At 42.7% G+C, this 15692-nt stretch overlaps 1 protein-coding gene across 1 annotated transcript in view; it reads right to left on the bottom strand.

Moving 5' to 3' along the window:
• The window catches only part of LOC138296470 (serine/threonine-protein phosphatase 2A catalytic subunit beta isoform), a 171060-nt gene that overhangs the window by 44804 nt on the left and 110564 nt on the right, over positions 1 to 15692 (bottom strand). The window contains exon 5 of the mRNA XM_069235617.1: positions 15142 to 15303. Coding sequence (XP_069091718.1) covers positions 15142 to 15303 — 162 coding nt within the window. The remainder of the gene's footprint in view (positions 1 to 15141; positions 15304 to 15692) is intronic.

Genomic DNA, 15692 nt, shown 5'->3' with positions numbered 1-15692 from the left:
TTTTCTGTGTTGTAAAAACCCAATAAAATGTTTGGAAAAAGTTTGATTCCTACATTCAGGATGTGAAGTGTGAGCATTTCGCATTTTCTGCTGTGGTGAATATTGCCTGAGAACCCCTCCACCCAAAGTAGATCTGCTTGACAATTCTGAATGCTTGGTAAAATTTAACTGAGCTTTTAAAGAAAGAATCATTGAGTTGGCTCCCCCTGGTTTGTTTAAATAGTGCATTGTTGTTGGGTTGTCTGTTTGAATCAGTATGCTGGTCGACAAATTGGGATGGAGCTAAAGCCTTAAAGGCTAGATGAACCGCCTTTATTCCACAACATTTATATGGTACAGTTGCTCTTTTTCTGACCTTTACTGTGAAATTGTGTAAAAGAGCTGTCAGAGAAGCATCTGTGACAACTGTTTGTTTTGTAAGGTCATGAAAACCGGTGATTTCCTTTAGAAAATTTCTTGCAACACCACATAGGTTGGGGGCGGGGGGGGGGGGGGGGGGGGGGGACTGTTTTTGACTTGTGTGCTGAGAGTCTGCCTTCCCAATGGTCTTTCTAATGAGATCATTGATCATCAAGGGACTGCTGTAAAAGTTAATTTGAAGATGTGTCTTTGGGATTGGATACATGCATGATGCCATGGACCAAAGGGGAGATGAGATCTGTTGAGCCACTGGAAGTGACATCTGAAACTGCTGGTGACATTTCTGAAAAATGGTAAACACTCTCTCCTCTGAAGGATCCACTTCTCCTTTTAGAGTATGCAGAGTGGCTCCCAAATAGTCAAGAAGTTGGTGAGGTGAAGAAAGGAGATTCCTTGTGGTCGATATGTAAGCCCAGTTTTGTCAAGAGTTTGGTTGTTATGTTGAAATCTAACTGTGCTTGATAATAAGAAGGCGCTTTTAACAATCGGGGTAAATGTAAATCTTCTTTCTTCTGTGGTGAGCTGCAACCACAGTCATGCATTTTAAGAATGTTCTGGGTGCAGACTTGAGTCAGAATGAAAGGACCTTTTACTGATAATGGACTTTCCCCATTGTAAATAAGAACATCTTGTGTTTTTTTTTTTTTTTAGCTATGGGTATGTGAAATATGAGTCTGAGCTCTACGGAACACATTCAGTCTCCTTTCATTAATTGTGGCTCTTTCTGATGCAGGGCTAGAATCCTGCATTTGTGTTTTTCTTGATCCATTTGTTTGCTTGTCTTAGGTCGACAATAGGCCTGAACTCCATGTGTTTTTCTTGGGTACCTTGATCAGATGCCTTTACTTTTAACATGAAAGAACTGGTTCTATTGCTTGTTTTTGGAGTACATATTTTACCTTAATTTATAATCGGAGCTCTTGATGATTTGGTGCTGGATTGGAGATATGGAGGGTGGAGGATTTTCAAAATGGGTGGTACAGGTGATCTGGATGATCTGCAGTACCCACTGGCCAGTGATTGACCTATAAATGGGTTATGATGCAATACGTTCCTTCCCCCCGGAGTAGGAAGTAGAATAGGGGGGGTAAGTGTGATTACTGTTTTTATGTTGCTCGCGAGTTAGAAGAACACTGTCGCTGTGTTTGCTGTTGTTGATGCTGCCTTCTTCTTCGATTGCTCCTAGGTTGGAATAGCTGTTGATGTTGACCTTGGGAATGAGGATATAAAGGCCACTAAGGAGTTTGTCTGGACTGAAATCTATAGACCCTGCAACGGCATTGGGAACAGAACTATTTTTTTCTTCTTCTTCTAAATACACTGCTTTCAGGGTTTCTGCCTTTTTCTTTAGTCTCCCCCATTTTAGTCCATATGGTGCCCATAAAAAGGCCAGCCCAGTGAAAGGACACTTCATGATCTTTAATTGAGCATCTGGTTTTAGGGAAGTTAGTCTAAGCCAAGACAACCTGCGAACAGACATAGCAGAGAAGAATTATGTTATGGCAAGATCGGCTTCATCTATGGATGTACTGCTGGCCTTGAGACCGTCTGACCCTCTTGAACAATTTCAAGGAAGTCTTGTATTCTGACTTTTGGAAGATCTGGAAATGGAGCAAAAGAATCAAAGTGCGTGATCATATCTTGCTAATCCTGTTCCTTTTTGGTGGTGAGGTACTAGTTCTATGGCTTGTTTTGTTAATAGTGCTTGTACCTCTATTTGTAACAGGTCTAGATATTGTGCCGACAGTTTGTGCGCTCTTGGGGGGAACATCTGGAGGGAAATGTGTGAACTCTATGCAGTAACCATGTTGGATAATTGATAGAACCCATGTGTCCGTGGTTATTTCTGACCAATGTTTGCGGTAAAGTGTTAAACTTCCCCCTACTGGTGATGTGTTGGGGGAAGTGTGACATTGAAGTCACTGTTGCTGGGGGCCTGCTTGGTGGGCTGAAACTTTCCCCTTGATCTTGGGAATTGTCCCCTGAAGGATCCACGAAACCCCCCCTCTCTGATATTGGGACTGGTAGGTGGGTTTTGCTTGAGAGGTGGATGCCTCTGAAGGTTGCTGTCTAAAACCTCCCCTAAATTGTGGTTTCCTAAATGTCCCTCTATACTGGGAAGAGTAGAGTGTGCCCCTGGATTTGGCCATGTCAGTGTCTTTCTTCATCTTTTCGATGGCCGTGTCCACTTCCGGCCCAAACAGTTGCTGCTGATTAAATGACATGTTTAATACTGCCTGCTGTATTTCCGGTTTGAATCCTGAGTTTCGTAACCAAGCATGTCTCCTGATTGTGACTGCTGTGTTTACAGTTCTTGCGGTAGTGTCAGCGGAATCCGGTGCCGAACAAATCTGATTGTTGGAGATAGCTTGCCCTTCCTCTACTACTTGTTGAGCCCTTTTTTGATACTCTTTAGGTAGATGCTGAATGATGTCACTCATTTCATCCCAGTGAGCTAGATCGTAACGGACAATGAGGGCCTGTGAATTTGCGATACGCCATTGATTGGCAGCTTGCGACACTACTCTTTCCCACAGCGTCAAATTTGCGACTCTCTATCAGGAGGTGGTGCTCTTCCTGATGATTGAGAGTTTGCACGTTTCCTTGCAGCACCAATCACTACAGAGTTCGGTGGGAGCTGCTGCATAATGAACACTGGGTCCGACGGGGGTGGTTTGTACTTTATTTCCACCTGCGGTGTGATGGCTCTTACCTTTACCGGCTCTTGAAACACTTACTGTGCATGCTTAAGCATGCCTGGTAGCATAGGCAGGCTCTGGTATGACACATGCGTGGAAGCCAGGGTATTGAAGAGGAAGTCATCCTCCAATGGTTTCGAATGCATACTGACATTATGTAATGTGGCAGCCCTGGCCAAGACATGGGTGTACGAATTGCTATCATCTGGCGGAGATGGTTTTGAGGCGTAGCACTCAGGGCTATTGTCCGAGACAGGGGGATCGTAGAGGTCCCAGGGGTATCCATCATCTTGCGTTTGCGCAGTATGTGTGGGTGACTGAAGTGGGTGTGCCAACTGGTGACCCTGTCCTTTGTGGCGAATGTGGTGGAGAAATTTCTGGCGAGAAGTGGCGAGTTGGTGATTCCTCTCTAGCCACTTCAGCTCTTGGCTAATCAGTCTCAGTCTGTGTTAAATTTGAGAGGAGGGGCAGTTTGGATCTTTCCTGTATCCTTATGGATCTGAATCTGTGCCTGCGTTTGGTCAAACTCTTAGATGTCCAGCTCCTCTTCAAATCTGTGCCTCTCCTTCAGTTGTTTGGAGAGCCCATGTTCCTCTGTGTAAGAGGTCTTTTTCGCCTCCGAAGCCGTTTTTCTCGGCACAGAAATGCCCATCGCGATGGTTGGCCTGGTCTCCGAAAGGCTCTTTTGAGGCTTAGTGGCTTCGACAAGGCGATGCCGACTTTTTTCGACACCGGGGTCTTGGCTTGAGTGTGATAACTTCGGCACGATTTCAGCCTTTTTCGGTGCCGAAAGTGTTGCTTGGTCACCGCTTTTTTTTTTAATGGGTCGAGCCATGGCCTTCAGGCAGTGGCGTCCCCGAGGCCTTTTGTTTCTTCGGCTGAGTTTGGGGTTGGGTCAGGGCAGGTGTACTCACTTTTTGGCCTGCTGTCGGCGGTCGGTCTCAGTCGGAGTCATCCGATTCCTGGATGGAGATAGCCATCTCCTCCTCTTCGACGAAGTGTTGCGATGATTTCGACGCCATCTGCATGCGTCTCACCCTCTGATCTCTCGAGGTCTTTTCCGACCGAAAGGCTTTGCAGGCCTCGCAAGTATCCTCTCTGTGCTCTCGTGACAGACACAGATTACAGACCCGATGCTGGTCTGTATATGGATACTTAGCGTGGCACGTCGGACAGAAACAGAAGGGGGTCCGGTCCATGGGTCTTCGACAACGGGTGTGGTCAGGCCGACCAGGCCTTGGCTGGGCGCCCCAAAGGGCCACCGAAACGGTTGTCTCGTCGGTGCCGATGTATCGATAGAAGATCTTTCCCGAACGCAACAATATCAACTTTTGTTTGATTTTAATACTTTCCCGATTCGAACCGAACCGAACATACATTTAATGTGTGAATTGAGCAATGTGAAGCTAAACCTGTGGGATTAATCCCAGCATCTCCACTCAACTAAATTGAGGCAATTTAGTTATTTCCCTTTTCCTTCTTTTTTTAGGGTCGAGCCTGCGTTGCATGCGCTCGTGCATCGCAGCGAGACGCTTTAGTATTTAGAAAAGGGCTCGGAGCCCTGTCAACTTCACGTCAAGTGTTTTTTATTGGTTCGTGGGCTTGCCTAATAAAATCTGCTTGCTTTCATTAGTGGAAGGCACGCATACGTCATGCCTTTTCTGGTAGCTAGCCCTCCTCAAGCGCAGCGACCAAGTACAGAAAACACGCGAGGCTCGCTGTTTTCCATCGGGCTCGTGGACTTCTTTTTCTCTAATTTACGAGCGCGATCTCGCTTGGCAGAAGTCGAGCACTTCACATAGTTAATTTCACTTTTTCGGGTTATGTACATAAATGCACTTTTGCCCGATAGGTGAAAAGTCGGGTTAGGAGTTTACAACGCGATCAGCTCTAACATGAGCAAACGCGAGGCCCGTTGCATTGTAAATGCTTGTTTTTCCTATTAATACATACAAGGATTTCGAAATACAAGACTTCATGATGTGTGCTGTACAAAATATTCTCCTGTGTTTGATTCACTAAACCATAATGTTATGCATGTATAATATAATCCCAGGCTACCCAATAGTGCACATATCAACTGACTTGCCTCTTACAGACTATCATATTTTGTTATTTTGCTGCAAGAAGTCTTTAAAAATAAAGGTATTATTAAATGCAAGCTGTTTCTTTAATATAAATTTACGTTTGAATAAATGCTGGTCTGTTTATTTGATGTATTTTTAATGTTCCTGCTGAGTCAGTCCAGTGCTGCTGTTGCCTAGGGGGTTGAATGTAAAGGTCAGGAGGGCCGAGTCTCACTGGTTAATAGCTAGCAATTTAACAACAGGTCCACCCCCTTACAATACAACAACACAATTTTTAAACAAGCTGGGAGGAACTCACTGGACAACTCTCTCAAAGCTCAAACCACATGGAAATGGTTATTAGCCAGGATTTTAACAAATGTTCCTCCTGCATCCGCCCAAATATTCAGAGCATACAGGCAGATTCACACAGCCAAGTATTTCAAGAAAAAAAGTCTTGTACAACATTTTTCAAGACTGGGGCTAGCCACAAATGGATGCAAACAACAACAAAAAATGCCAAGATTACACATCCAGATTCTACCCACCATAGTCTAAAGGGAATGCCCTTTTGATAGACTGGTCAGGTAAGGAAGACATTACTTATCCAGTTGACATCTGCGTGTGGCATGTAGTGCTGTAGATTCACATGCTTTGCATACGTCCACCATCTAGTGTTGGGCTTGGAGTGTTGCAAGTTGTTTTTCTTCAAAAAAGTTTTTGGAGTCACAAGACTGGATGATGACTCCTCTCAGTAATACTGTGCATAAGTATAGAGTCCTTTGTTAGATTGTTTTACCACAGGTGGGTGAAGTAAAAGGTGTGTACATAGATAGATATAAGAAATGAGATGCCCATGCAGCATATATACATATTTACAATACGAGGTACTACAACAGCTACAGGCTACCGGGGAGGAGGGAGGGAGCATGTGAATCTACAGCACTACATGCCACGAACAGATGTCTACTGCCCAAGTAACATTTTCCGTTCGATGGCATGTGTAGCTGCAGCTACACATGCTTTGCATAGACTGTAAAGCAGCTCCCTCCAAAATAAGCCTGAAATAATGTTCCAAGTACTGCCTATCCAACATTTGCTTGTTGGCGACCTAACACATCTACACAATAGTGTTTAGTAAATGCGTGTGGTGTAGACCATGAAGCAGCTTTACATATGTCTGCTATTAGTATATTGCCTAGGAATGCCACCCAAACTCCTTTTTTTCTGGTGGAATAAGCTTTAGGAGTTACTGGTAACTGTCTTAGCTTTAATATAACAAGTCTGGATACATTTGACTATCCATCTAGAGAGCATTTTTTGAAATAGGATTACCCTTCTGAGGTTCTGAAAATGCAACAAAAAGCTGTTTTGGCTTGCTAAAGTCTTTTGTTCTGTTTACATAGTACATGAGAGCTATTTTAACATCAAGAGAGTGTAGGGCTCGTTCAGTAACTGAGTCTGGTTGTAGAAAGAAGACTGATATGAAAAGGTAATACTACTTTTGGATTTGTTCTGAGAACTAGTTTGTTTTTATGAATTTGAAAGAACGGTTCTTCCAAATTAAAAGCTTGAATTTCACTAACTCTTCCTAAAGAAGTTATTGCTACTAAGAAAGCAACCTTCCATGACAAGAATTGTAGAGAACAAGAATGCATGGGTTCAAATGGTGGGCCCATAAGTCTTGGGAGTACAATGTTTAAGTTCCATATGAGAGCTTGAGGAGTTCTAGGTGGAATTACTTGAGTCCTTCCATAAACGCTTTTATAACAGGAATTCTAAATAGTGAAACATGTTGTCTGTTCTGAAGATAAGCTGCTAAATGAAGTCTAATAGAGGAGTATGCCAAGTTTGCTTTTCGTAAGTGTAACAAATAGCATACAATATCCTGTACTGAAGCTTTAAGTGGGTCTATGTTTTTGAGTTGGCAATAGTCCACAAAACGTTTCCATTTGGCAGCATAAAATTGTCTAGTTGTGGGGTTGTGTGCCTCCTTTAACATATCCATGCATTCAGATGGAAATTTCAGGTAACCAAACTATGACTTCAGAAGCCATATCGCAAGATTGAGTGTGCTGGGACTGGGGTGCCCGATTTGACATCAGTTTTGGGACAAGAGATCCGGTATGTTTGGTGCCTGTGAGGAGGGACCACAGATCGATCCAGCAGTGTTGTGTACCATTGTTGACATGCCCATGTGGGAGCTATGAGAATCAAGGTGATTGATGTTTGTCTCATCTTCCTTAGCAGTAATGAAATTAGTGGGAAAGACGGAAAAGCGTAAGCAAATTTCCCTGACCAATTCATCCAGAGCATTGCACGTGGGTTGTGGGTATGGGTACCTGGATGTGAAGCTAAAGCATTTTGAGTTTTCTTTTGTGGCGAATAGATCTATGTCTGGTTTCCCCCACATTTGAAAGCATTTCCGAATTACTTGGGGTTGAATTTCCCATTCGTGGACTTGTTTCTGCATCCTGCTTAACAGGTCTGCTAGCTGATTGACCATCCCTGGAGACTGTTTGAATGTAGTTTTGAATCGCCCATCTCCAAATTGACTGTGCTAAGCTAGATAATTGGGATGAGGGCCCCCCTCTCTCTGTTTTTGCAGATAACACATTGTTGTCATATTGTCTATGCGTATTAACACCACCTTGTGTGACATCTGTCATAAGCTTTGAGCGCTAGGAATACTGCTAGTAATTCCAAGTAATTTATGTGATAGGTTTATTGGACAGAGTCCCATTCTCCCTGTATTGTAATGCTGTTGAGATGAGCGCCCCAACATGTTTGTAATGTATTTGTTGTGATTGTGGTCTGAGGCACAGGGTCCTGAACGGGCTGCCCTTTTCATAGGTTGGTGTGATTACACAACTGCAGAGAGTTATAAGTCTGGTGGTCCAACAACACTAGATCCTGAAGTTGACCTTGTGATTCAGACCACTGTTGAAGCACTGCCTGCATGTGCAGTCTTGCATTTGGAACTATGGATATGCATGAGGCCATCACTCCTAATAGTTTCATCACTAATTTCACTTAGTAAGTGTGGTTGTGATGCAGCTGAGCTATTAGATCTTGAAATGCTTGAATCCTAACTAGATTTGGGTATGTTAATCCCAAATGAGTGTTGAAAAGTGCTCCCATACACGTCTGTATTTGTAATGGTTGTAGATGGGGCTTGGGATAATTGATGGTGAATCCCAACTTGTGTACAGAGTGTGCTGTTGACATATTTGGCTTGTACTGGCTTTTATTAGCCAGTTGTCCAGGTATGGTAAGGCATGTGTGTGTTGTCTTCTGAGGAATGCTGCAACTAGTGCTAAACATTTGGTGAACACCCTTGGTGCTGTTACTCCGAATGGTAGTATTTTGAATTGGTAGTGCTTTCCTGCAATGACAAATCTTAGGTACTTGCGATGTGCTGGATATATGGGAATGTGGATCCGTGAAATGTAATGCTGTCATGTAATCTCCTTTTTTGCAGAACAGGTATCACATCTTGTAAAGTGACCATGTGAAAGTGTTCTGAGAGAATGTATAGACTGAGATGCCCAAGATCTAGAATTGCCCTTAATGTGCAATTTCTTTGGAATTAGGAAATATAGTGACTATACTCCTGATCCCCGTTGGGATATGGGTACTAAGCTCTACTGCTCCTTTGAGTAGTAGTCACAGTACCTCCTCTTTCAGTAATTTGGTATGGTTGTGAGTAAGTCTGTGTGACCGAGGGGGAATGTTTGGTGGAGTGGTAATGAGTTCCAGACAATAACCATTTTGGATAATTGGCAGAAACAATTAGTCTGTAGTGATGTCTTGCCATTATGGATACAAATGTAACAACCTTCCTTCCCCAGGAGATGTATGTGCTGTGGGGATGGTGAGTGAGTCACTGTTTGGTTGTAGAAGAGGAAGTTATGGAAGTGGATGTCTTGCCTCTTTCTCGGTTATTGGACCCTCTGTATGAGCCTCGAAAGGAACCTCTTGAAGAGAATTGTAAGGTTTGATTCTGTTGGGAAGTAGATGCTGAATCTGGGGCTGCTTGCTTGAAGCCACCTATGAATTGCTGCCTGAGAAAGGTACCTCTATCAGGTGTAGTATATAACGGCCCCATTGCCTTGGCTGTTTCTGAATTTTTCTTGAACCTTTCCATGGTTGTGTCCAATTCAGGCCCAAAGAGATGCTCCTTGTTAAAAGGCATGTTTAAAACGGTCTGTTAAATTTCAGGTTTGAAGCCTGAACATCTGAGCCATGCAGGTCTTCTAATAACTATGCTGGTATTTATGACCCTAGCTGCAGTGTCAACTGCATCTGCAGCACATGGCATTATTTGAGATTGCTTGTCCCTTCATAACTATCTGCTGTCCCCACTTCTGGTGCTCTGGTGAAAGGTACTGGAGCAACTCATCTCGTCCCAGTGGGCCCTGTCATACCTAGCTAAAAGAGCTTGAGAGTTAACTATTCCCCAGTGGTTCGCTGTTTGAGAGGCTACTTTTTTGCCTAAAGTGTTTAGCTTTTTGCTCTCCTTATCTGGAGGAGGAGGAGCAGTCCCTGTTGACTGGGTGTTAGCCCTCTTTCTTGCTGCCCCAACCACTATGGAGTCTGTGGTAACTGCGCTCCGTTGAAGGCTGGGTCTGATGGAGCAGGTTTATATTTTTATCAGCTCTAGGAATTATGATCCTGTGGTTCACTGGTTCTTTAAAAATGTTTGCTGAGTGCCTGAGCATCCCATGTAACATTGGGAGACCTTGATACACTTTAGGAGTGGATGTGAGTATTAAAGAGAAAATCCTCCTCTATGGGGTCAGTGTTTATCTGCACTTTATGGTATGCAGCTGCTCTTGATATGAGCAGACTGTATGCTGTAGTGTCTTTTGGGGGAGAAGGTTTAGCAGGGTATAATTATGGTTCATTGATTGTAACCGGATCAGTGTCATATAGATCCCATGGATCCTTGTCCTGTTGAATGTTGCTGAGATCATCCCTGTGTGGTGATGCAGAGGATTTCTGTGGGCAGACCTGCATCTGGTATGTAGGTGATGGTGTGGAGTGAAGAAGAAGAGGAGAATGTGGCGAAGGTTGTTTCTGCTGCACCGTCTTATCTCTTTGTCCTTTGAGATCTTTTTGGTGGAGGTCCAGCATCTAGGGTCTCGTGAAAGTTTTTCTTTGTACAGTCACTGGAGGAGAGGCGATTATCATCCCTGTGCCCATTTGTATTTGTAATTTGTGCTGTTGAGTGTCCATAATCTCTAGAATTGGCTGTACGTCTGAGGTTTCTTGTGTGGAAGTAGTCATTTTCCCACTTGGAGCTTTCAGTTCTGAAGTGTTAGGTGCAGAGTGTTTTTCTGAACAAAATTATCGGCTCCGAAACAGAAGGATGTTTTTTCAGTTCTGAAATCGATATCTAATTTTCAGCTCAAAACTGAAATAGCTGGACTTTCTCTGTTGCAGGTGCCGAACCCAAAGGTTGGTCATCGGGATTTGTTTTTCGGATTCGACCGTGGCCCTTAAGGCAGTGGAAGACCGACGACCAGTGCTGAAGACTTTTTCAATGTTGTTGGGTGGTGTGACGGGGCAGGTGTAATCACGTACTGCACCTGAGGTCTAGGGTGACTGTCCGCATGAGTCGTGGTCAGTCTCTCTAATAGAATCCGCTGTACTCTGTTCTTCCTCCTCTTGCGTGTGTTCCTCACCGAAAATGTCTGGTGTGTCCTCTGTGGACTTAGATGCCATTTCCAGTCAATGGGCTCTTCGGTCCCAGAGTGTTTTCTTGGATCTAAAACGACCTGCAGGTGTCAAAAGGCTCCTCTCGATGGTCAGGGGATAAGCAGAGACTGCACACCAAATGTTGGTCGGTGTACAGGAGCTTTCAACAGAGGACAGAATCGAAATGGAGTCAGTTCCATCAGCCTGACATCAAAGAGGGCCCTAAAAGAGCAAGGCCCCTTTTAAGGGCGGAAAAAATCTACCCCGATGGTTTTAATCGGATCAATTATAGATAGAAACATTATTGAAACAATACAGACAGTATCATAGAAAGACAGAATAAGTTCAGAAGGCCCGAACTGAGTTACACTGGAGTGAGAGGAAATCCGACCGAACCAAAACGGCGGGGAGAAAAATCTAACAGAGGAGTCGATGCCCATGCACACACAGTATTACCGAGAGGAGTCGCCACTCAATCTTGTGACTCTAAAAACTTCTTAGAAGAACAACTTGTAACACTCCAAGACCAATACTAGATGGCAGACTTCTGCAAAGCATGTCTATCTACAGCTACACATGACGTTTCTTTACTTATTTTCCCCAGGCCCCTCTCATATCAACAGTTCTCATCTAAGTCCAAAACCAGAATTTTATCACCAGACTCATTAGTGGTGGTTCACAGACTTTTACCTGTCAGAGACCACACAATAGACTGCACTGAAGTCAGGATATCATGTACAAGTTCGGGGGCCAGATCCTGCACCCGACCTTCCATCACTCAACTTGACTGCTTGGCTGCTGAATTCCTACCATATGGTCATCTAAGTTTTCCGCGAGACTGCATAATCATACTATGAGAGGCATCCAGAACTGCCATAATCCATCTTTATGTCAGGAATAAGTGATTATTCCCAATTGTCTTCATCTAGCAAGGTCTAGTTTACAATTGCCTTATATTAAAGTTTATCTTGCTGCCATAACTGCCTATAGAAAGTCTCCATCATAAAGCTTTTTCTTTAGAATAACTGTAATTAAAGACTTCGTAAAAGGGATTAGATGCCTTTTATGCTGCTGTAACAATCCTCGTCAATGGAGTCATTGACTGGGATTTTCTTGTTGACAGATGTCGACGAGCCATCAGTTGGTGGAGCATATGACTTTTTTTTTCTTTCTTTTTTAGTTTTTTTAAAATGTGCTTCACCCGAGGTGGTTGTGTTGGAGGCTCGGAAGTCGACTTTCGAGGTCCTTTAGAGGAACCTGCACCACTCTTCCCCTTTCGTCCTGAGGAGAGGTCACTCTTATGGGGTGACCAGGCTGCTGTGTTTGTGGAAGACTTGAAGACTTCTTAGACGTCGTCTTTGGTGGTTCATTAGCTGAATGGGCTGCCAAATCATCTCTAACTCTTAAGAGGAGTCTTGTGAGAGGATACAGTGGACATGTCACTCTTCAGAGGCAGGATTTTTTCTCTCTTTTAAAAAAAAAAAGTTTTTGGAGCCACAAAAGGAGTCGTCCTTCACAGTCCTTTAGAGTCTTAGAAAAAACGTGCAACACACCTGGCAGTCCTTGGTTTTATGGGGAGGACAGAGATAATCTGTGCATTTCTGATACGGATCACCTATGTGGAGCCTCTATTTTCTGCAAGTGACACAGGGTCTGAGGAGTCCTTTCCTAGGTGTGTCTGACATATTAAATCTTCAGTTTGAGACACCAATAACAAAGATAACTAATGTCATGAGTATATGTGTGAACTTTGTAGAGAAACATCAGTAGGAATCCCTTTGAAGAGTTATGACAGGGGAAAAAAAAAAAAAAAACCCTGAGTAGTGCTCAAGGGAGAAACCCTATCACAACGTGCGATAGAAAAACAGAGATTGGAGCTTCTCTTAGGAGGGTTCTACAGGGTGTTGTCACCGGATTAGTTGACTTAAGTTTAGTTCTTTGGATGTTCTGGCATCTGGGATTCAATTTTCTGTCATTAGAATCAGAGGAACCTTCTCAGCCGAATGTTACCATGGCTCTGGAGAAGAACAAATGATCCTTAATCTCTTCTAGGATTTGACACCAGAGTTTGATTCCCTTGAACTGTAGGCATATGCCCAAAGGACACATCAACAGCAAATATTACTAAAGTGTCAGTTTTGAATGGCTGCTGCACTACCAGCGGTATAAAGCTCACATGGGATGTTTGCTTTTGTCATACTCAGGGTAATGAAGACAATGCTTACTCTCCCATCCTGCTGCAGCTGAAAACCCTGAAAGCTCTTGCCATGCATTCCACCCCCCTTACACTCTAGAACACACTCCATCTTTGTCCCTCAACATACTGTAGAGCAATTTATACACTTCCTTCTGGAGCCAATGCAAACATTGTGCCTTTATCAACCAGGAGTTTGGTGTCACAAGAAGGCAATACATACAAGAGCCATCATGGTGGCTGAGAAATGGGAAGTAAAGAAGCACCTACTGAAGATCTAAACCAGACGTTAAAGAAAAAAAAAAAAAAAGGCAACAGATCGAACTGGTTGCATTTGTTTTTAACTGAGGAAAAAAAAAAAAAAAAAAGAGAGAGAGACAAACGTTTGCCTCTTCTCTGCATGTGTAAGCAAACCATTGTGAAATATGTTCCAGTGATGGCACACGTGGGATTCCAATTATGCTGCTGAGACATGCTACTGAGATGGGATGAGTTATTTTTAATGCCTACTGAAACTAAGGCCAAGGACTTCACTCCTCGAGCTAAATTACATGAAGGGATTTAAATGAGCAGATGGAAAAATAGTTAATTAGTTCATCCCGTTCTGGTATAAGTGATTAGTAAATTCTCGGCCAATTACCTTTGCTCAGCATGACAGAGGAAGTGCCCTCTCCTGTTTACCATACTTCATTGTAGATTTATAACAAGAGAAGAAGTTACCTGAAGTTGGAAACATTTATGCTCTTGTTGTGTTGATTTATGAACTGAGCTTAGAGCCACTACGTTAGACAGGTACAGTACATACTACTAGCAGACTGTCAAACAATTCCTTCACGTTTGTCAGCTTGAACTGAAAGCACCAACATTGGTTTAAAAAGAAAGCCTCTAGTTGTGTACCAAAAATTCTTATAAAAAGGGTAACAAAATCTATTCAACTGTGACCAGTCAACATATTTTGGATGCAACACATATCTTTCAGGTGTTTTTGTCTATGAAATGTTTACAGAATGGTGAAAATTTAGTTTGAGCGTTCAGCCCAGTAAGTCCTCATACAAATGAGCCAGTCTGAAAGCATTAAGACGTGGCAACAGCCTGCCTTTTTTTCTGCCCATTTCTGTGCCACACAAACCAATCCTTTCTCCAGTGCCATTTGTTGGGTATACTGCATGCCTGAGTAGCTAACCAAGCAGGCAGGAATAGCCATTTGCAGGTATATCCAGGCTCTGCAAACATTTAATACATCTATATATTCATGTATTAATGATATCAGCCATCCAAAGTGCATTCTTGGGGGCCACTAAAAAGCAGACCTCTCTTATTTAAGTCTACTACAAAATATTTATATGCTGGCTTCAGGTTAAAAGACTTCCTCTTCCAGTATATCAATGACAAGTCTAACCCAACCTTGGCAAATGATTCAGTTTTGTTTTCAATATCATTCCCAATTCTACTGTAAAGAAATAAATCGGAAAAGGTTATCTTCTTAACAGAAGTGTATCAGTTAATATTAAAAGTTATTTTCTCAAGTATCCAGATCTTTACTACTAAACGTTATTCCTCAGCCATTCTGTCAAGCTGACAACTATTTACTTTAGAAGACACTGTGGCTTCAAGTTAAAGCTTCCAGATCCCCAAGTCAGTAGGCCAAGAAGGATATCTGTACTTCCACATTTTAACATACCTCTTAGTTCCTGCATTAAGATAGTCTTACTGTTGCTGAACCCATACCTTATTTTAAGAAGAAGCTGAAAACTATGTTCTTGATTGGATCATGAATTGAAACTTTACTCTGAAAACTGCTTTAAAACTGACTGCAAACAGCTTTGTGAAGGACCCCAATACCAGGATCACTATCACAGAAGGCAATACATTTTAAAACATGCCAGTGTAAAGGCTTAGTATATGCTATGGAGCTTGTACAACACAGTTTTGATATCCTCGCCACCTCCAAAACTTAGTACAGAATAAGACTAATACTTGTATTTCTTTCATTTCCTAAGAGTTCAATGTTATTTGACAATCCAGAGCATCTAAAAATTACCCTGAGTAATACAGTACTTACCTCCATGACAAGCTGATGAGCTCTAGATACCAAAGTCAAACCATTAGCATGGTTAAAGGTTTCAGAAATATCTTGTCCAAATGTGTACCCTGCACCACGTGGCGAAATACCCCAACCACCACGATCATCCGGATCGGACCATAACAGGTCACACATTGGACCCTGAAACACAGGAAAAAAGTTAATTGTACAAACAATTATCAATCAAGGCTTTATTCATAACAATGATACTTATGATCTATAATCGACAGAATAGTGACTAGGGTAGTCTGAACACTGCAGTACTATTATCGCCCTCTGATTCAATTTCTACCATGTGTACCTTAAGTAGTTCAACATAATTAGTCATGCTGTGTCCACTTGCCTCACAATGGGTAAGGTACTCACAGTAAAGTGATTGGGTGCAGACAGAATTCAACATTTAAAAGTTGAACAAAAAAACAAAGGTTGGTTAAAATATTTGAAGAATCAGCAGGTTGGCAAACCCATTCAGAGGCTTATCAATAGGGATGCGGCTGAAAATTAATCTTATGTCTCAAATCTGGTGGTGG

The sequence above is a fragment of the Pleurodeles waltl genome, chromosome 1_2 (genome assembly GCF_031143425.1).
Source record: "Pleurodeles waltl isolate 20211129_DDA chromosome 1_2, aPleWal1.hap1.20221129, whole genome shotgun sequence".
Classification (NCBI taxonomy): domain Eukaryota; kingdom Metazoa; phylum Chordata; class Amphibia; order Caudata; family Salamandridae; genus Pleurodeles; species Pleurodeles waltl.
The sequence above is the reverse complement of the archived record's forward strand: the minus strand, read 5'-3'. Positions and strand labels throughout refer to the sequence as shown.